The 21596-nt window shown below is 48.4% G+C and overlaps 1 protein-coding gene and 1 long non-coding RNA gene across 2 annotated transcripts in view; both read left to right on the plus strand.

Annotated features, from left to right (window-relative positions):
* LOC116974903 (motor neuron and pancreas homeobox protein 1-like) overlaps positions 1-5118 on the plus strand; it is a 17474-nt gene extending 12356 nt beyond the window's left edge. Inside the window, exon 3 of the mRNA XM_033023512.1 lies at positions 4153-5118. Within this exon, the coding sequence (XP_032879403.1) occupies positions 4153-4428 (276 nt within the window). The 3' untranslated portion in view covers positions 4429-5118. The remainder of the gene's footprint in view (positions 1-4152) is intronic.
* A 5365-nt stretch (positions 5119-10483) lies between these two features.
* On the plus strand, positions 10484-20694 carry LOC116975581. Its single transcript, XR_004412666.1, has 3 exons — positions 10484-10519; positions 13176-13178; positions 20572-20694. It is a non-coding gene; the product is annotated as an uncharacterized LOC116975581 (long non-coding RNA).
* Positions 20695-21596: the final 902 nt, after the last annotated feature.

Raw genomic sequence — 21596 nt, forward strand, 5'->3', positions numbered from 1 at the left:
ATGCTTTGATAGGAAGAAAACTGATGTGCCTTCCCGAGCCCCCATTCGCTGTGATGGTATTTCAGTCTCAGTCACAGAGGCTGACATCAGAAGATCCTTCAGGGGGGTGAACCTTCGGAAAGCGCCTGGATCTGATGGAATACCTGGTCGTGTTGTAAAAACCTGTGCAGACCAACTGGCTGGAGTTTAACCTCTCACTTCTGAGGTCTGAGGTCCCCACCTGCTTTAAAAGGGCATCAATAATACCGGTGCCCAAGAAGAGTAAGGTGACGTGCCTCAATGACTATCGACCAGTGGCACTAACGCCGGTGGTGATGAAGTGCTTTGAGAGGTTGATCATGGCGCAAATCAACTCCTACCTCAACAAGAACCTCGACCCACTGCAGTTCGCTTACCGCCACAACAGATCAACGGTGGATGCAATCTCACTGGCTCTCCACTCCGCTCTGGACCACTTGGACAACAAAAACTCATATGTCAGGCTGTTATTCATTGACTTCAGCTCAGCGTTTAATACAATCATCCCCTACAAGCTGGTTACCAAGCTCTCAGATCTGGGTCTCTGCGCATCCCTCTGCAATTGGATCCTCGACTTCCTCATTCACAGACCACAGTCTGTTCGTATTGGTGGAAATGTGTCATCCTCGATAACAATCAGCATGGGAGCACCTCAAGGCTGCGTGCTCAGCCCCCTGCTATACTCACTCTATACTCATGACTGCGTAGCCGGACATAGTGCAAACTCCATCATCAAGTTCGCCGACGACACCACTGTTGTGGGACGAATCACTGATGGTGACGAGTCAGAGTATAGAAGTGAGATCGACCGATTGACCAAATGGTGCCAGCACAATAACCTGGCCCTCAACACCAGCAAAACCAAGGAACTGATTGTGGACTTTGGAAGGGGTAGAATAGGGACCCACAATCCCGTTTATATCAACGGGAAGATGGTGGAAAGGGTCAAGAACTTCAAATTCCTGGGCATGCACATTTCCAAAGATCTTTCCTGGTCCGAGAACACTGATGCAATTATAAAGAAAGCACATCAGCGCCTCTACTTCCTGAAAAGATTACGGAGAGTCGGTAGGTCAAGGAGGACTCTCTCTAACTTCTACAGGTGCACAGTAGAGAGCATGCTGACCGGTTGCATCGTGGCTTGGTTCGGCAATTTGAGCTTCCAGGAGCGGAAAAGACTGCAGAAAGTGATGCCCAGTCCATCATCGGCTCTGACCTCCCCACCATCGAGGGGATTTATCGCAATCGCTGCCTCAAAAAGGCTGCCAGCATCATCAAGGACCAACATCTTCCTGGCCACACACTCATCTCTCCGCTGCCTTCAGGTAGAAGGTACAGGAGCCTGAAATCTGGTACATCCAGGTTCATGAACAGCTTCTTCCCCACAGCCATCAGGCTATTAAACACAACATCAAACAAACTCTGAACTATAACAGCCTATTGCATTTTAGCTATTTATATATGGTCTATGCTATATAGACACACTGAACTGTTCTGTATTTATGCTTACTATATTCTGTTGTGCTGCAGCAAGCAAGAATGTCATTGTCTTATATGAGACACATGACAATAAACTCTCTTGACTTGACGACTTGTATATGTGTGCATATAGACACTATATATATGTATATATATTTTAGATTATATATAGTATATAATATGTATCTATATATGTATCCATGTATAGTGTATACATTTTATACATAGTGGAATCTCTCTATATATAAATGTGTATATATATACACAATATAGTGTGTCTATATAGAAACAATAAAATATATTATGTATCTACAATTTTTTATATATATAAATACAATTATATGGATATCGATATATATGTAATGGCGGTGCAGGCTCGAAGGGCCGAATGGCCTACTCCTGCACCTATTTTCTATGTTTCTATGTTTCTATATCTATACCATACCCGGACTAAACTAATCTAAGCTAAACTATACTATACTAGTTTTGGTCTCCAAATTTGAGGAAGGACATTCTTGCTATTGAGGGGGTGCTGCGTAGGTTCACCAGGTTAATTCCCAGGATGGCGGGACTGTCATATGCTGGGAGAATGGAGCGGCTGGGCTTGTACACTCTGGAATTTAGAAGGATTAGAGGGGATCTTATTGATCACATTGAATGGCGGTGCTGGCTCGAAGGGCCGAATGGCCTACTCCTGCACCTATTGTCTATTGCCTATTGAACCATGGGCAGTGGGCAGGTGCTATAGACCTGCACGGGAAGGTAGACGCTCCCGCCCCCACGAGTCTCGGGCAGATGGGGTTCGCCAGCCTGGGAAGGCAGTCCATCTAGGAGAGGGAAAACTCTGATTTAAAACCCCCACTGCCTTGTGGCGATATCCAGCCATGGAAAAGGCTCCAGGAGTAAACCTCAAGAAAATTCGGTGCCGGAGCCCCTAAGGCAGTTGGTCGTTGTCTACAACCTCGCTCTGGCAGCTCCTGCGACGGCGCTGGTGCCAAACTGTAACGGCCCTGCTGTTCCTTTGGATCTATCAGCGACGTGGAGAGTGGGGACGTGCTGAGTGGGCAACAGCCTGTCCTCCATATGACATCGATCGCCCAGGCTTGCATCCCACCCCACATCACCTGCAAACTAGGATGCATCACCCATGGCCAGTCATCTGAGGAAATACATTCTTGCCATAGAGGGAGTACAGAGAAGGTTCACCAGACTGATTCCTGGGATGTCAGGACTTTGATATGAAGAAAGACTGGATAGACTCGGCTTGTACTCGCTAGAATTTAGGAGATTGAGGGGGGATTTTATAGAAACTTACAAAATTCTTAAGGGGTTGGACAGGCTAGATGCAGGAAGATTGTTCCCGATGTTGGGGAAGTCCAGAACAAGGGGTCACAGTTTAAGGATAAGGGGGGAAATCTTTTAGGACCGAGATGAGAAAAACATTTTTCACACAGAGAGTGGTGAATCTCTGGAATTCTCTGCCACAGAAGGTAGTTGAGGCCAGTTCATTGGCTATATTTAAGAGGGAGTTAGATGTGACCCTTGTGGCTAAAGGTATCAGGGGGTATGGAGAGAAGGCAGGTACAGGATACTGAGTTGGATGACCAGCCATGATCATATTGAATGGCGGTGCAGGCTCGAAGGGCCGAATGGCCTACTCCTGCACCTATTGTCTATGTTTCTATGTTTCTATGACCGAAGGGGGCTGACTATTGAAGCAAACTGAACTAATATAATATAGGCTAAACTAAACTAATCTAAACTATACTATTCTCTACTGTTCTATAATATACAATACTAAACTATGTAATACTTGACTGTATTATTACAGAACAAATGACAGATGATGAGGATATTTATAGGCAACGACGCATGCTGTATGTACAGGCGAATATTCTCTTGCGTAAATTTGGTGCGTGTGCAGATGTGGTGAAGATGTCGCTATTTAGAGCATACTGCACACCACTCTACACTGCGCACCTGTGGTCGAACTATTTAAAGACAAGTATGCAGAGACTAAAGGTGGCATATAACGATGCCATGAGAACACTGCTAAGGAAACCTAGATGGTGTAGTGCCAGTAATATGTTTGTGGCTGCAGGATTCAGTACTTTAGAAGCTATCCTAAGACATCACATGTATAAATTCATTTGCAGGATAAATTACTCTAAAAATGTGCTTATTGTGGCCTTGTCACACATAAGAGTTAGCACTACACGCTACGAATCCCAGTTGTGGAAACACTGGTATCGTTGTCTCGTTGTAGGACATTGATCATTCTTTTAATCTGGATTTTTAACTTATGTATTGTGTTTTAAAAAATATATAATTTATGATGCTTTTATAAGTGATATACTAAGATTTTATATGTACTTTATGATATTTAATATTTAATAGATTTTTTTTTAAATGTAATGTTGCCCCTTGTCTGGACCTCGAGTCCTTAATAAATTTTTACATTATTATTATTATTATTATTATTATTATTATTATTATTATTATTATTATTATTATTATTATTATTATTATTTTTATTATTATTATTATTATTATTATTATTATTATTATTATTATTATTATTGTACAATATTATACTATACTAAACTGCACTATACTCTACTAAACTATCTATTTCATTGTGCAATTCTCACTTAGGTGAAGATTTGGTTCCAGAACCGAAGGATGAAGTGGAAGCGAAGCCGCAAAGCCAAGGACCAGGCGGCCCAGGAAGCCGAGAAGCAGCGGGGAGCCAAGTACTCGGAGAAGCCAGGAGGGGGCGAGAGCAGGTCGGAGGGGGAGAGCGTAGATTTCACCAGCAGCCACACCACAAACTTTCTCAAGTGCACCACAGAACTGGGCTACTCATCCAACAGCTCCTGCTCAGAAGACGAAGTGACTCGGAAAGAAGTGAAGACCTCCCCGGCTTTGTGAACTACATTTTGTTCGCTGAACTTTCGGGAACAAACTCGCGTTAGCCAAAAAAAAAGAAAAATCTTTCTTTCCAAAAGGTCTCCAGACGTTTACACTCCTCCGTGATGCTGGGTCCTAGTTCCCGCCTCGTTTGCTCTCCGGTACTAAAAAAAAGTACCGAGGTTTCGTTAAAAGTTCAACAAACGATACAAAAACAACTCAGTGACTTCTACAAACACAAATAACACTGGTCAAGCGATTGAAAAAATTAAAAGAGGCAGGCGCGGACTGGCCGGGCACTTCGTTGAAGATTATATTGTACCCAGTTAATTTAATTTATTTTTTATTTTTTTTCATATTTAATGTGAATTATTATATATATTTTGGGAAGAAATCTCTGGGTCCATGAGTGGCTGCTGGTTGGACGAATCTAAAGGACGAAACAAGTGGGAGTGTAAAATAAGAATGAAAGATACATTTTAAAAGTGAACAAGAAACATCTTGGGAGAGGAGAGGCGATTTCGAAGGCTTTGCAACGTGCTTTTATTTTAATTTATTCGAACACTGTGAGGTTTAAGTGTTTTTGTGGCTCTGTACCTTTCTCCAATTCGCTTTGCATTAAGGCAGCGTTCAGTCACACAAAATAGACTGTCAGAATGTCAAACAAGCATGTACAAAGAACCTATAGCGGAGCAAGATAGACCACTCCTGCTAAATGCAATGGGCTGACGTGTAGTACGCAACGGAGCGGAACGTGGGCCTTTTTTTCATCCATTTCCGTAACCCAACCCGACCTGACTCGCAGTGTGATCAACGTTGTGGGGAACAGTTTGTGTTAATAAATTTAAATTCTGAAAATGAGGAGAAGATTTTTACCAAATAACTTTTATTTTTACGAGGATGTTTCCGTAACTGGCTTCCGTCTCCGCACTAGTATCTTTGCTCCGCGATGGGATCTTTGGTGCGGAGACGGAAGCCGGTTACGGAAATGGGGCCGAAAATTACCCATGAATCTGCCCATGACCGTACTACGTCTTTTTCGTCAAGTGGACGATCTTGCTCGCTGTAGGGTCTTTGCGCATGTATATGAGTGTGGTTGTGTGCGTGTGTGTGGGTGTATAGGGGGGTTGCACGTAAGGTAATCGGGTCAAAGGACGTGACGCAGGGAGCAGCTCTTGGAGGACATGGCTGCCTTGGCACACACTGTTAACACACGGAACGCGTACCTTCTTACCTGTTTAAAACACGCAAAAATTGTAATTGTTTGCGCTATAAATATTTGTGGGTGCTGTCATTGAAAGCGGGAAGGTTTCAGTAACTTTGCTCTGAACCCAAGCACCAAGGTGTAAGCGGCCAAAGGAGCGCATCCCTCGGGACAGCCCCCATTCTCCCCCCCGGGGTCAGCGCTGTCCAGGCTGCGGCCGCCCTCCATCCCGTCTCCCTCTGTGGGCCGCACTATCACGGGCTGTGGGTCGGCAGCGCCCACAGATGGGGCCAGGTGGAGCTGGGCCGGGACCGGGGGGAGCGGGGGCCGGGTGAAGTGGGGCCGCGGCTCTAGGCAACGTCAGCTGCAGCAAAGTCTGCTCCCTCCGCCCACCCAGAGTCACTGACCGCACTGCACCGACGCACCAACCTCTTCCCTAATCTCCCCCCCCCCCCGACCCCCTCCTCCTCCTCCTCCCACCCCAGGCCGTGGGGATAGACGGCCCGGGGTCAGAGAGTGTGCAACCTGTCCGGATGCTGGGCCAGAAAAGGGGCCCGCTGTGCTGCCAGCCATAGTAAATGCTTACCTGCAGTTCACCGCGTTTACCTGCAACCTCCCTATACGTGTGTGGATGTGCAGAACCCCAAGGAACTGCAGATGCTGCTTGACAAAACAAGACACAAAGCGCTGGAGTATCTCAGCGGGCTCTGTAGAACCTGGATAGGTGACGTTTTTGGGTCGGGATGAGAATGATCATGGGGATGAGTGGGTTAACATATGATGAGCGTTTGTCGGCACTGGGACTGTACTCGCTCGTGTTTAGAAGGATGAGGGGGTAACCTCATTGAAACGTACAGAATAGTGAAAGGCTTGGATTGAGTGGATGTGGAGAGGATGTTTCCACTGGTGGGAGAGTCTAGGACCAGAGGGCATGGATTCAGAAGGGTGTACCTTTAGAAAGATGAGGAGGAATTAGTCGGAGGGTGATAAATCTGTGGAACTCATTGCCACAAACGGATGTGGAGGCCAAGTCATTGGGGCTTTTTTAAGGTGGATATTGACAGATTCTTGATTAGTAAGTGCAGGAACGGAAATCGCTATCAAAATATGAGGGGGACATGGGGGGGACACAATATCTTGGCAGCCGCGCGCGCATGCGCACATTCACACACACGCAAGGCTGCGGAGGCCCTGTTAAGGGTAATTTCAGCTCAATCCAGCGCTAAATGCAGCTCAACTGCCTGTCTCGCTGGGTTAACTACACCCCTGCCTGGACTAATGACATATTTCCCGTAAATCCAGGCAGGGCTGTAGGTTAACCTGGCGGGACAGGCAGAGTTGAGCTGGATTTAGCGTTGCTTCTCTGCGCTGGCTGTGGGCCTGGGGGCACCGCTCCCGTCTGACTCCCGATGTCTCTGGCCACCCCCGGGCGTGGGGGGCACTCGGGTGGGGACGGGGATCGTCCAGTGGCGATGCGGCAGCGATTGCGGCGCTGGAGAGCCGGGATCGATCTTGGCTGTGGATGATGCGCAGGTCTGTGTCCAGGGCTTCCGAGCAAAGATCTTCTTTGCTGCCGAGAGTGTTTTTCACTTGTGACCCTATGACCTGGGCACGTCTCCCTCCTCCAATCACCGCGCTCTAACCTCAGTCCCACCCCCCCCTACTTCCGCCTCTGACCGACACCTCCCTCCTCCAATCATCGGACTGAATCATAATGGTCCCGCCCCCATTGCCTGCTAACCGACGTCTCTCTTGTCCAATCAGCGCCCTCCATCAGCAGTCTCACCCCCACTGTCTCGTGGAAGGCGGAGATTTCACCGGGTTTTAAAATCCGGATTACAAAAAATGGGGGGGGGGGGGAGACCCTGACCCCCCCCCCCCCCCCCCCCCCCCCCGGGATTTCCGTCCCTGTAAGAGTGTCAAACGCTCTGGGGCGAAGGCAGGAGAATGGGGTTGGGAGGGAAAGATAGATCATCCATGATTAAATGTTGGGCGAGTCCAGAACCAGGGGCCACTGTCTTAGAATAAAGGGGAGGTCATTTAAGACTGAGGTGAGAAAAAACTTTTTCACCCCGAGAGTTGTGAATTTATGGAATTCCCTGCCACAGAGGGCAGTGGAGGCCAAATCACTGGATGGATTTAAGAAAGAGTTAGATAGAGGTCTAGGGGCTAGTGGAGTCAAGGGATATGGGGAGAATGCAGGCACGGGTTACTGATAGGGGACGATCACAATGAATGGCCAAATGGCCTCCTCCTGCACCTAGTTTATATGTTTCTATGAATGGCAGAGTAGACTCGATGGGCTAAATGGCCTAATTCTGCTCCTATCACTTATGAACTTACCGACCCTTCTTCAGTCTGAAACATCACCTTCTCCACAGATGCTGCCTGACCCGTTGAGTTACTCCAGCACTGTCTTTTTTTTGTGCGTGTGTTCAAGTTTGTGAACACGTGTGTGATTGAGCAAGGGTACGTGTGAGAGAGTGTACGTGCGTGTGAATGTACAAGTATACGTGTGTGTGTGTGTGTGTGTGTACACATGTAGGTGAGTGCACACAAGTCTATTTTGGATGCTGGAAAGTGTACAGGATATCAGGTGGGTAGAGATACAGACACGTATACTGAACCAAGCCTCGCCACACTCTCTCTCTGGAGCTGCCACTGTCTATCTGTCTGTTTGTCTGGACTTGTTAGTTGGCGTCTGTCACTGGATCCTTGTCTGCCTTCTCCTAATCTCTGTACAAAGCAAATGCTAGCCACTGCTTTTAAATGTGAATATTAAACAGTGTCATGTTCTGTACAAGATAACGGTGTTTGAAAGGCAGTATTAATTCCTCGCATGTGGGATCACATTTACACATGGGGAACATCAACAGGTCAGTGTAGGTCCACCAGCGATCTTCCGGCAACTTGCGGTCCAGCACGTCCTTTAATCCGGCCAAAATTACGACAGCGCACTCGAACCCCCCCCCCCCCCCCCCCCCCATTTACCAGAAGCATATCAGATTATTAAGGGTTTGGACACGCTAGAGGCAGGAAACGTGTTCCCGATGTTGGGGGAGTCCAGAACCAAGGGGCCACAGTTTAAGAATAAGGGGTAAGCCATTTAGAACAGAGACGAGGAAACATTTTTTCTCACAGAGTGTTGCGAGTCTGTGGAATTCTCTGCCTCAGAGGGCGGTGGAGGCCGGTTCTCTGGATACTTTCAAGAGAGAGCACTTAAAGAGGGAATATGGGGAGAAGGCAGGAACGGGGTACTGATGGGGGATGATCAGCCACAATCACATTGAATGGCGGTGCCGGCTCGAAGGGCCGAACGATCTACTCCGGCACCTATTGTGATTGTCTATTGTCACATGGGGACATCAACAGGTAAGTGTGTCTTTTCCGTGTAGGTCCACCACTCGAAATACCCCCCCCACCCCCCCACCGTCACCGGAAGTCCCCTGAAAATGCGGCACCCAGGCGGGGTGAGGCGGCCGATCTTAACCCCATCCGGACTTCCGTGGCCGATTGGCGGGTGGAATTTGCCCCCTCCTGCGGTCGGAGCTCTGGAAGTCCAGCCCGGCCAAGAGCCGGCAGATCCATTCCCACAGCCGACCTCCGGGGTCGTCCTTGCCGGCCGGTATCTCGGCCCCTCGGCGGAACGTTCCAGAACCCATTGGACTTCTCTCAGAGGCCGTGACCTCCGTTGGTCCAGCAGAATGGATAATCCACAAAGGCTCCGGAACTAAGGGTGCTGGAAAATCGGTGGTGGACCTGTATTGACATCATTGGGAACATGGCTGATCTGTAACTCCATTCATAGACACATAGAAACATAGAAAATAGGAGCAGGAGTAGGCCATTCGGCCCTTCGAGCCTGCACCGCCATTCAATGTGATCATGGCTGATCATCCCCAATCAGTACCCCGTTCCCGCCTTCTCTCCATACCCCCTGATCCCTTTCGCCACAAGGGCCACATCTAACTCCCTCTTAAATATAGCCAATGAACTGGCCTCAACTACCTTCTGTGGCAGAGAGTTCCACAGATTCACCACTCACTGTGTGAAAAATGTTTTCCTCATCTCGGTCCTAAAGGAATTCCCCCTTATCCTTAAACTGTGACCCCTTGTTCTGGACTTCCCCAACATCGGGAACAATCTTCCTGCATCTAGCCTGTCCAACCCCTTAAGAATTTTGTTCGTTTCTATAAGATCCCCCCTCAATCTTCTAAATTCTAGCGAGTACAAGCCGAGTCTATCCAGTCTTTCTTCATATGAAAGTCCTGGCATCCCAGGAATCAGTCTGGTGAACCTTCTCTGTACCCCCTCTATGGCAAGAATGTCTTTCCTCAGATTTGGAGACCAAAACTGTGCGCAATACTCCAGGTGTGGTCTCACCAAACCCTCTCACCATATCATTCCCAGGAAGGGTTCCAAAAGGACCCTGATTGAGTGCTGGCACTCCTGAACATCTTGCAGGCATAGTGTTAGACAGCACAGAAACAGGCCCTTTAGCCCAACTTGCCCACACCGACCAACACACCCCATCTACACCAGTCCCACCAACCCGCGTTTGGCCCATATCCGTCTAAACCATTCCTATCCATGTACCTGTCCAAATGTTTTTTAAATGTTGTTATTGTCCCTACCTCAGCCACCCAGATACCTGGCAGCTTGTTCCATACATCACCACACTGTGTAAAAAAGGTTGTCCCTCAGGTTCACTGGAGTTAGGCTTGTATTCACTGGAGTTTAGAAGGATGAGGGGCAATCCTATAGAAACATATAAAATTATAAAAGGACTGGACAAGCTAGATGCAGGAAAAATGTTCCCAATGTTGGGCGAGTCCAGAACCAGGGGCCACAGTCTTAGAATAAAGGGGAGGTCATTTAAGACTGAGGTGAGAAAAACTTTTTCACCCAGTGAGTTGTGAATTTATGGAATTCCCTGCCACAGAGGGCAGTGGAGGCCAAGTCACTGGATGGATTTAAGAGAGAGTTAGATGGAGCTCTAGGGGCTAGTGGAGTCAAGGGATATGGGGAGAAGGCAGGCACGGGTTATTGATAGGGGACGATCAGCCATGATCACAATGAATGGCGGTGCTGGCTCGAAGGGCCGAATGGCCTCCTCCTGCACCTATTTTCTATGTTTCTATGTTTCTATGTTCCTATTAAATCTTTCCCCTCACACCCTATGTCCTCTGGGTCTTGATTCCCCTACTCTGGGTAAAAGACTGTGCGTTCACCCTACCCAGCCCCCTCGTGGTTGTATATACCTCGATAAGATCACCTCTCATCCTCCTGTGCTCCAAGGAACAAAGTCCCAGCCTGCTCAACCTCTCATAGAGTCACAGAAACATCGACTCATGCAGTGTGGAAACAGGCCCTTCGGCCCAACTTGCCCATGCCGGGCCAAGATGTCCCATCTACACTAATTCCAGCTGCCGGTGTTTGGCCCATATCCCTCTAAAACTGTCCTATGGACATGTATGTACCTGTAAAAAGGTATTTTAAACATCGCCTCAACTTCCTTTCCTGGCAGCTCATTCCATACACCCTTTCTGTGAAAAAGTTCCAAATATGTTAACATGACCTCCCAACTTTTATACTCAATAAACTGACTGATGAAAGCCAATGTTCATAAGTGCTCCGCTCAGTTCACATTAACCAACCTGATCTCCCGGTGGCCCAGCACTTCAACCCCCTCCCATTCCGAATCCGACCTTTCTGTCCTGGGCCTCCTTCATGAGGCCCACCGCAAATTGGAGGAGCAGCACCTCATATTTTGCTTGGGCAGTTTACACCCCAGCGGTATGAACATTGACTTCTCCAATTTCAGGTAGTCCTTGCCCTCCCTCCTTCCCCTCCCCCCTTCCCAGCTCTCCCACAGCCCACTGTCTCCGCCTCTTCCTTTCTTCTCCCCCCCCCCCCCCCCCCCCCCCCCCCATCCCCACATCAGTCTGAAGAAGGGTCTCGGTCCGAAACGTCACCTATTCCTTCGCTCCATAGATGCTGCCTCACCCGCTGAGTTTCTCCAGCATTTTTGTCTACCTTTGATTTTTCCAGCATCTGCAGTTCTTTCTTAAACAAATGTTCATAAGTTCATGTGCATAAGTCGTCGGAGCAGAATTAGTCATCAAGTCCTGTCCATCAAGTCTGCTCTGCCATTCAATCACGGCTGATCTATCTTTCCCTCTCAGTCCCCTTCTCCTGCCTTCTCCCGATTCTCTCAGACACCTGTACTAATCAAGAGTCTGTGAATCTCCCCACCTTAAAAATATCCATTGACAGCCTCCACAGCAGTCTGTGACAATGAGTTTCACAGATTTACTACTCATTGACTAAATCTCCACATCCACTCTATCCAGGCCTTTCAATATTCGGTAAGCTTCAATGAGGTACCCACTCATCCTTCAAAATGCCAGCAAGTCGGTCAAATGCTCATCCCACTCAACCCTGGGGTCATTCTCGTAAACCTGATATAAAATTATAAAAGGACTGGACAAGCTCGATGCAGGAAAAATGTTCCCAGTGTTGGGGGAGTCCAGAACTAGGGGCCACAGTCTAAGAATAAAGGGGAGGCCATTTAAAACTGAGATGACGAGAAATGTTTTCACCCGCAGAGTTGTGAATTTATGGAATTCTCTGCCACAGAAGGCAGTGGAGGCCAATTCACTGGATGAATTTCAAAGAGAGTTTGAAAGAATCAAGGGATATGGGGAGAAGGCAGGCACGGGTTACTGATTGTGGATGATCAGCCATGATCACAATGAATGGTGGTGCAGGCTCGAAGGGCCGAATGGCCTCCTCCTGCACCAATTTTCTATGTTTAAATGTTTCTAACCTCCTCAGTGTACCCAAAGCCTTGTTGACCATCCTATCTACCTGTGACACCACTTTCAAGGAACCACCTACCTACACACCTGGATCCATCTGCTCAATAACACTCTCCAGAACCCAGCCATCCACTCTTACCTTTTTGCTTTGAATTTCAAGATAGTTTTCCGTTCTGTATACCTCTGCTAGAGGAAATAGTATCCTCTCGACAGAAGGTGAGGTGCAACAAATATAAACAAAGAAAATAGAACTGGAACAGCCCCTTCAGCCTGGGCGGCACGCACACCCCCATCCATATTAATGGGACAGAGGTGGAACGTGTTTCCAGCTTCAGGTTTCTGGGGGTCAACATCTCCGATGACCTCTCTTGGACCCACAATACCTCAACACTGGTCAAGAAGGCTCACCAGCGTCTCTTCTTCCTGAGGAGACTGAAGAAGGTCCATCTGTCTCCTCAGATCCTGGTGAACTTCTACCGCTGCACCATCGAGAGCATCCTTACCAACTGTATCACAGTATGGTATGGCAACTGCTCCGTCTCCGACCGGAAAGCACTGCAGAGGGTGGTGAAAACTGCCCAACGCATCACCGGTTCCTCGCTCCCCTCCATTGAGTCTGTCCATAGCAAGCGATGTCTGCGAAGGGCGCGCAGCTTCGTCAAGGACTGCTCTCACCCCAGCCACAGACTGTTTACCCTCCCCCCATCCGGGAGTAGCTACAGGTCTCTCCGTTGCCGGACCAGCAGGTCCAGGAACAGCTTCTTCCCTGCGGCTGTTACACTACTTAACTCTGCACCTTGGTGGTCACCCCCCCCCGGACACTCCTTCCTCCAGAAAAATTGCACTACTGCTACTGCCCAGACCATCACACAAACCAACCTCCCTTCCATTGACTCCACCTGCATCAGCAAGGCCAGCAGCATAATCAAGGAAGGGTCTCGACCCGAAACGTCGCCTATTTCCTTCGCTCCATAGATGCTGCCTCAACCGCTGAGTTTCTCCAGCATTTTTGTCTCCCTTCGATTTTCCAGCATCTGCAGTTCCTTCTTAAGCACCAGTCTCACCCAGATTAGGTCGGACCCTAATCTCCCCTCTCCCATCAGGCAAGAGAGGTACAGAAGTGTGAAAACGCACGCCTCCAGATTCAGGGACAGTTTCTTCCCGGCTGTTATCAGGCAACTGAACCTGTGTTTCCACTTTGAATGAAATTACCCGAAATTCGGGAAATTCTGGTTGTCTTTGGGAACCTTAAGGGAAATTAAATAATTTGGGGACATTTCCGCATCCGGCCAACGAAGGGGTCCAGCCCGACCCGCGGGACGATTGGGGGAAAAAAAGTCTATTTACAACCATCTGCGCCTGCGCAGTTGAGGGAGGCCGGCAGCCGCGTCACGATTGAAAATGGCGGCGGTGACGTGGCAGGGACGCAAAATGACGCCGTCTCTTCGCGCGCGCCCGGTATCCTCGCTTGCGCAGTTGGGACGACAGTCGCACATGCTCGGTTGGGGAATTTCAGGAAATACCATCAGATTCCAGGAAATTTGGGATTCTATTTAAGGAAAATGTTTTTTTGAGGTGTAGAAGCGCTGAACTGAACCATCCCATCAACAACCAGAGAGCAGTACTGAGCTACTATCCACCCACATTGGACACCTTGGACTACCTTTAATCCGACTTTATCTTGCAATAGACATCACTCCCTTTATCATGTATCTGTACACCGTGGACCTTGGTATAGGTGGCAATAAACTAAACTGCACATGCTTGTTTACAAACGAAAAGAGAGAAAATGCTGGAGGACATGGATAGGTGAGGTTTCGGGTGGGCACCCGTCTTTAGTATGAGGTAGGGTCCCAACCTGAACTGCCACTGGAGGCATGGTGGTACAGCGGTAGAGTTACTGCCTTAGAGCGCCAGGTTCGATCTTGACTATGTTCGATCTTGACTATGGGTGCTTGTCTGTACAGAGTTTGTACAGCACATTCTCCCCGTGACCTGGGTGGGTTTTTCCTAGATCTTCAGTTTTCTCCCGCACTCCAAAGACGTCCAGGTTTTTTAGGTTAATTGGCTTAGTATGAACATAAATTGTCCCTAATGGATGGTGTTAGTGCACGGGGATTGCTGATCGGTGCGGACTTGGTGGGCCGAAGGGCCTATTTCCGCACTGTATCTCTAAACCACCTATTGATGTTCTCCTGTGATGCTGTTTGGAGGAGGGAAATGCAGATGCTGGTTTAAACCGAAGATAGATACAAAATGCTGGAGTAACTCAGCGGGACAGGCAGCATCTCTGGAAAGAAGGAATGGGTGACGTTTCGTATCTTCAGTCTGAAGAAGTGGCACCCATTCCTTCTGTCCAAATCGTCACCCATTCCTTCTGTCCAGAGATGCTGCCTGTTCCGCTGAGTAATGCCCCTGTCCCATTTAGGAAACCTGAATGGAAACCTCTGGAGACTTTGCGCCCCACCCAAGGTTTCCGTGCGGTTCCCGGAGGTTTTTGTCCTGCTTCCACTACCTGCAACCTCCGGCAACCACCTGCAACCTCCGGGAACCGCACGTAAACCTTGGGTGGGGCGCAAAGTCTCCAGAGGTTTCCGTTCAGGTTTCCTAAGTGGGACAGGGGCATTATCCCAGCTAACTTGCGTCTACCATCTCCTGATTTTATTTTGGGTTTTCAGCATCTGCCGTTTTACCCATTAAAGGTCAGTACCTGGCAAGTAGGCAGAGAGAGAGATGACAAACTTGCCTTCTCCTAATCAAGCTGCTCTTGATTTGGTGCTGATGCAGCAATAAGCTGTCAGAAGCAGTGCCAAGTTAACTGGTGATAAATTCTTCACGTTGCAAATATCCTTCATCATGTCAGATGTAAATCACATTTTAGCTGAAGTTATGGAGTCGCCAAGTCTGGTGGTGTGTGTGTGTGTGTGTGTGTGTGTGTGTGTGTGTGTTGTTGAAGGGATGGGTGGGGAGGGAGGATTACAGGAGAGAGGGTGGAGAAGGTTGTTGTTATAAACTTGAAGGGTATTCAACTCCCTGAGGGATTTTTTCACAGACGTATCCTCTTCACCTGAAGCAGCAGCAGCCGAATGTCATATTTCACTGAAGAAGGAACACACAAGGAACTGCAAGATGTTGGATTTAGTTTAGTTTTGGATTTAGTTTAGGCTGAATGGACTAATTCTGCTCCAATGTGTGATGGAATCACCCATTGATCTCCGACCGATTTCACAGTACCTGAGGAGAAAATTCATTGAAAATACTCTGTCATTCCAGTTTCACCTCAGCCTCCACAGATCAGAACAACCCTCATCTTAGGGCTCAGGTTTAATGGGAATAAACTCAAGATGTACAAACTTTTCCGCACGGTATCTCGATCTCAGATAACTTCTGATCTCCTTTCAAGATCTCAGTATTGATGGGCAATCATTTTCGGAAACCAATCTTTGATGAGGTTATAATTACAGTTTGCTATCTGTATAACAGGTTCAAGTGCAGAAGTCCACTTAAAGCTGAATAATAGCACATTAAGATGTCAATAAAGTATCCTGAAAGTTTATCGACACTTTTGACCCTTTGCGTGTATTGTCAATAACACGGGATTATCTATCTTGTTTTGAAGGATACTTCACTGCCGAGACCCTGACAGGTCAATAACTAGAGTTGTAGCGACATGCAGCACAAAGCTGGGCCCTTTGTCCCACAACATCCATGCCGACCTTTTTGCCATCTACACTAATCCCATTTACACGCATTAGAACCATACCCTTCTATGCCTTGTAGGCACAAGGAACTGCAAGTGCTGGAATCTTGCGCAAAATACTGGAGTAACTCGGTGGGTCAGGTAGCTGTACCTGTAAGCCAACTTTCAGTGACCGGTGTACAAGGACGCCCAGGTCTCGCTGCACCTCCCCCTTGCCTAACCTAACCCCATTGAGATAATAATCTGCCCCCTTGTTTTTGCCGCCAAAGTGGATAACCTCACATTTATCTATATTATACTGCATCTGCCCCCTCATTCAACCTGTCCAGGTCACCCTGCAACCTCCTAACATCCTCTTCACTGTTCACACTGCCACCCAGCTTTGTGTCATCCGCAAACTTGCTAGTGTTGCTCCTAATTCCCTCTTCCAAATCAAGGGACCCACATTTGACTTTGCTACTCTTTTCCCCTTAACATATCTAAAGAAGCTTTTACTGTCCTTCTTTATATTCCTGGCCAGCTTCCCTTCGTACTTCATCTTTTCAGCCCGTATTGCCCGTTTTGTTTCCTTCTGCTATCTTATGAAAGTTTCCCAATCCTCTGGCTTCCGGCTACTCTTTGCTGTGTTATACATCTTTTCTTTTAGTTTTATTCTATCCCTAACTTCTCTTCTCAAAATTGGTTGGCAGATAGGAAGCAAAGAGTAGGAGTGAACGGGTCCTTTTCAGAATGGCAGGCAGTGGCGAGTGGAGTGCCGCAAGGCTCGGTGTTGGGGCCGCAACTGTTTACTATATATATTAATGATTTGGAAGAGGGAATAAGGAGCAACACTAGCAAGTTTGCGGATGACACAAAGCTGGGTGGCAGTGTGAACCGTGAAGAGGATGTTAGGAGGTTGCAGGGTGACCTGGACAGGTTGAGTGTGTGGGCAGATGCATGGCAGATGCAGTATAATATAGATAAATGTGAGGTTATCCACTTTGGTGGCAAAAAAGGGGAGATTATTATCTCAATGGGGTTAGGTTAGGTAAGGGGGAGGTACAGCGAGACCTAGGTGTCCTTGTACACCGGTCACTGAAAGTTGGCGTGCAGGTATAGCAGGCCGTGAAGAAAGCTAATGTAATGTTGGCCTTTATAACAAGAGGATTTCAGGATAGGAGTGCAGAGTTTCTTCTGCAGTTGTATAGGGCTCTGGTAAGACCATATCTGGAGTATTGTGTTCAGTTTTGGTCTCCTAATTTGAGGAAGGACATCCTTGTGATTGAAGCAGTGCAGCATAGGTTCACGAATTTGATCCCTGGGATGGCGGGACTGTCATATGAGGAAAGATTGAAAAGACTAGCTTGTATTCACTGGAGTTTAGAAGGATGTGAGGGGATCTTATAGAAACATATAAAATTATAAAAGGACTGGACAAGCTAGATGCAGGAAAAATGTTCACAATGTTGGGCGAGTCCAGAACCCGGGGCCACAGTCTTAGAATAAAGGGGAGGCCATTTAAGACTGAGGTGAGAAAATACTTTTTCACCCAGAGAGTTGTGAATTTGTGGAATTCCCTGCTACAGAGGGCAGTGGAGGCCAAGTCACTGGATGGATTTAAGAGAGAGTTAGATAGAGCTCTAGGGGATGGTGGAATCAAGGGATGTGGGGAGAAGGCAGGCACGGGTTATTGATTCAGATTCAGATTCAGATTCAGATTCAGATTCAACTTTAATTGTCATTGTCCGTGTACAGTACAGAGACAACGAAATGCATTTAGCATCTCCCTGGAAGAGCGACATAGCATATGATTTGAATAAATATTTACATTAGCATATATACAGACATAGTGTTTTTCATGTGGGAGGAGTGTCCGGGGGGTGGGGGTGATTGGCAGTCACCGAGGTACGTTGTTGAGCAGAGTGACAGCCGCCGGGAAGAAGCTGTTCCTGGACCTGCTGGTCCGGCAACGGAGAGACCTGTAGCGCCTCCCGGATGGTAGGAGGGTAAACAGACTGTGGCTGGGGTGAGAGCAGTCCGTGGCGATGCTGAGCGCCCTCCGCAGACAACGCTTGCTTTGGACAGACTCAATGGAGGGGAGCGAGGAACTGGTGATGCGTTGGGCAATTTTCACCACCCTCTGCAATGCCTTCCGGTCGGAGACAGAGCAGTTGCCATACCATACTGTGATACAGTTGGTAAGGATGCTCTCGATGGTGCAGCGGTAGAAGTTCACCAGGATCTGAGGAGACAGATGGACCTTCTTCAGTCTCCTCAGGAAGAAGAGACGCTGGTGAGCCTTCTTGATCAGAGTTGAGGTATTGTGGGTCCAAGAGAGGTCATCGGAGATGTTAACACCCAGGAACCTGAAGCTAGAAACACGTTCCACCTCCGTCCCGTTAATGTGGATGGGGGTGTGCGTGCCGCCCCTGGACTTCCTGAAGTCTACAATGAGCTCCTTGGTCTTCTTGGAGTTAAGGGCCAGGTTGTTGTCAGCGCACCATGCTGCTAAGTGCTGGACCTCCTCCCTATAGGCCGACTCATCGTTGTTGCTGATGAGGCCAATCACCGTTGTATCATCTGCATACTTGATGATGGTGTTAGTACCATGTACAGGTGTGCAGTCATAGGTGAAGAGGGAGTAGAGGAGGGGGCTCAGCACACAGCCCTGTGGAACGCCGGTGTTCAGGGTGAGGATTGAAGAGGTGTGCTTGTCTAACCTAACAGACTGTGGTCTGTTGGTTAGAAAGTCCAGTATCCAGTTGCAGAGGGAGGGATCGATGCCCAGGTTACCGAGTTTGGTGATCAGTTTTGATGGTATAATGGTGTTGAATGCTGAGCTGTAATCGATGAACAGCATACTTACGTAAGTGTCTCTGTTGTCGAGGTGGGAGAGGGCGGAGTGAAGTGCCGTTGAGATGGCATCCTCCGTACTCCTGTTCTTGCGGTAGGCAAACTGTTAGGGATCCAGTGTGGGGGGTAGGCAGCTTTTGAGGTGTGCCAGGACCAGCCTCTCGAAGCACTTGGTGATGATGGGGGTAAGTGCAAATGGGCAGAAGTCGTTGAGGCTTGCCGCAGTGGAGTGTTTTGGCACTGGCACGATGGAGGTGGTTTTAAGGCACGTGGGGACAACTGCTTGGGCAAGTGACAGGTTGAAGATGTCAGTCCAGACGTCTGTCAGCTACACAGCACAGGCCCTGAGCACGCGCCCGGGGATGCCGTCAGGGCCAGCAGCCTTACGTGCATTAGTCCTACTCAGTGCCACGTATACGTTGTAGGGGGTGAGTGTGAGGAGTTGGTGATTGGCAGGGAGCACAGCCTTGATGGTTGTCTCTAGATTGTCCCTGTCGAAGCGGCCATAGAAGTGGTTAAGCTCCTCAAGGAAGGAGGCGTCGCTGGATGTGGGGGTGGTGTTGGAGGGTCTATAGTCCGTGATGGCCTGGATGCCTTGCCACATGCGTCGGGGGTCGGAGTTGTTGTTGAAGTGCTCCTCAATCCTGAGCTTATGGCAGTGCTTGGCCTTCTTGATGCCCTCTTCAGGTTAGCCCTGGATGAGCTGTAGGCTCGAGCATCGCCTGACCTGAAAGCGGTGTCCCGTGCTTTCAGCAGTAGCCTGACCTCGCTGTTCATCCATGGCTTCTGATTCGGGAATATGGTCACCTGTTTGAGGGAGGTGACACTATTGATGGTGGAGTTTATAAAGTCCAGAACAGAGGATGTGTAGGAATCAATGTCCGTGTGGGAATCAAGGGTGGCCTGGGCTGCAAACGCCTTCCAGTCAGTGTTTCCAAAACACTGCTGAAGTGTGAAGTCCGCTTCCTCTGACCAGACTTTAACTGTCTTCACAGTTGGTTTAACCCGTCTGATGAGTGGGGAGTACTTAGGGAGCAGGAACAATGAGACGTGATCAGACTGACCAAGGTGGGGGAGGGGGATGGCTTTGTAAGCTTCTGCCATGTTGATGTAGACTTTGTCCAGTGTCTTGTCTACTCTAGTGGGGAAGGAGATATGTTGGTGGAATTTGGGGAGTACAATCTTCAGGTTAGAGTGATTGAAGTCACCCGCAACAATGAAGGCTGCCTCGGGGTTGTGCGTCTGTTGATTGCTAATGGAAGTATGCACATTGCAAGCTTGGCATTAGCATCAGGAGGGATATAGGCTGCAGTCACAACAGTGGAGGTGAACTCTCTGGGCAGATAGAACGGTCTGCATCTAACCAAGAGGAACTCAAGGTTAGCTGAGCAGTGACTCTCGATGATGGTGGAGTCCGTGCACCATGCTTTATTTACATAAATGCACAGACCCCCACCTCTGGTCTTACCGGAGTCTGATGTCCTGTCCGCTCGGAAAGATTGGGGACGATCAGCCATGATCACAATGAATGGCGGTGCTGGCTCGAAGGGCCGAATGGCCTCCTCCTGCACCTATTTTCTATGTTTCTATGTTAGAAGGTAGTGGAGCCCAATTCACTGGAAGTATTTAAGAGAGATTAGGATATAGCTCTTAGGGCTAACGGAATCAAGGGATGTGGGAAGAAAGCAGGAACGGGGTACTGATTCTAGATGATCAGCCATAATCATTTTGAATGGCGGTGCTGGCTCGAAGGGCCAAATGGACTACTCCTGCACCTATATTCTATGTTTCTATCATCCATTCCTTCTCTCCAGAGATGCTGCCTGTCCCATTGAGGTACTCCAGCATTTTGTGACTATCTTTGGTATAAACCACATCTGCAGTTCCTTCCTACAAAGGTACATGGATAGAACCGGTTTAGAGGGTTATGGGCCATGTGGACTTTGTCTGTGAAACTGATGCGCTACAATGCTGAGAACTATATTCTGCACTCTGTATCTTCCCCTTTACTCTAGCTGTTGTACTTGTGGTTGACATTTGCCTTTAATAATAGGAAGCTTTAGTTTGTGACTGAATACAAAAGATATAAGGGAAGAAAGAGTGGAAGGATGGAAGGAAACGAATAAAGAAATAAAGAGGGAGAGAAAGTTTGGAAGGAAGCAATGAAGAAGTAATTAATGAAGAGTAAGAAAGAGAGAGAAGACGCTCGATCCACTATCGCACTCTCTCCCCCTATCCATCTCCAGCTCCATCTCCCGCGAGACTCTACCCTCCCCTGCTCCCTCTCCTGCCTTCACTCTTCGTCCTCCTCTCCTCCTTCCTTACCTCCCCCTTCCTTCCTTCCTCCTCCTTCAGTCCTTCCTCCTTCCTTCCTTCACTTCCTCTCCTTCCTTCCTTCCTTCCTTCCTTCCTTTCCTCCCCCCTCCCTCCTCTCTCTCCCTCCCCTCTCCCCCCTCTTTCTCCTTGCCTGCTTCCTTCCGCGCTCCTCTCCCTCTCTCCCTCCTCCCCCTCTCTCCTTTTCCGGCTTCCTTCCCTCCCTCCCGCTCCTCCCCGATCGCTCCGCCGTCCTGAAGCCCTTTGTAAGCAACTGTCAGGGCCCTTTATGCGGTGACTATTTGTATACCTTGGATGT

The sequence above is a fragment of the Amblyraja radiata genome, chromosome 7 (genome assembly GCF_010909765.2).
Source record: "Amblyraja radiata isolate CabotCenter1 chromosome 7, sAmbRad1.1.pri, whole genome shotgun sequence".
NCBI classification, from domain to species: domain Eukaryota; kingdom Metazoa; phylum Chordata; class Chondrichthyes; order Rajiformes; family Rajidae; genus Amblyraja; species Amblyraja radiata.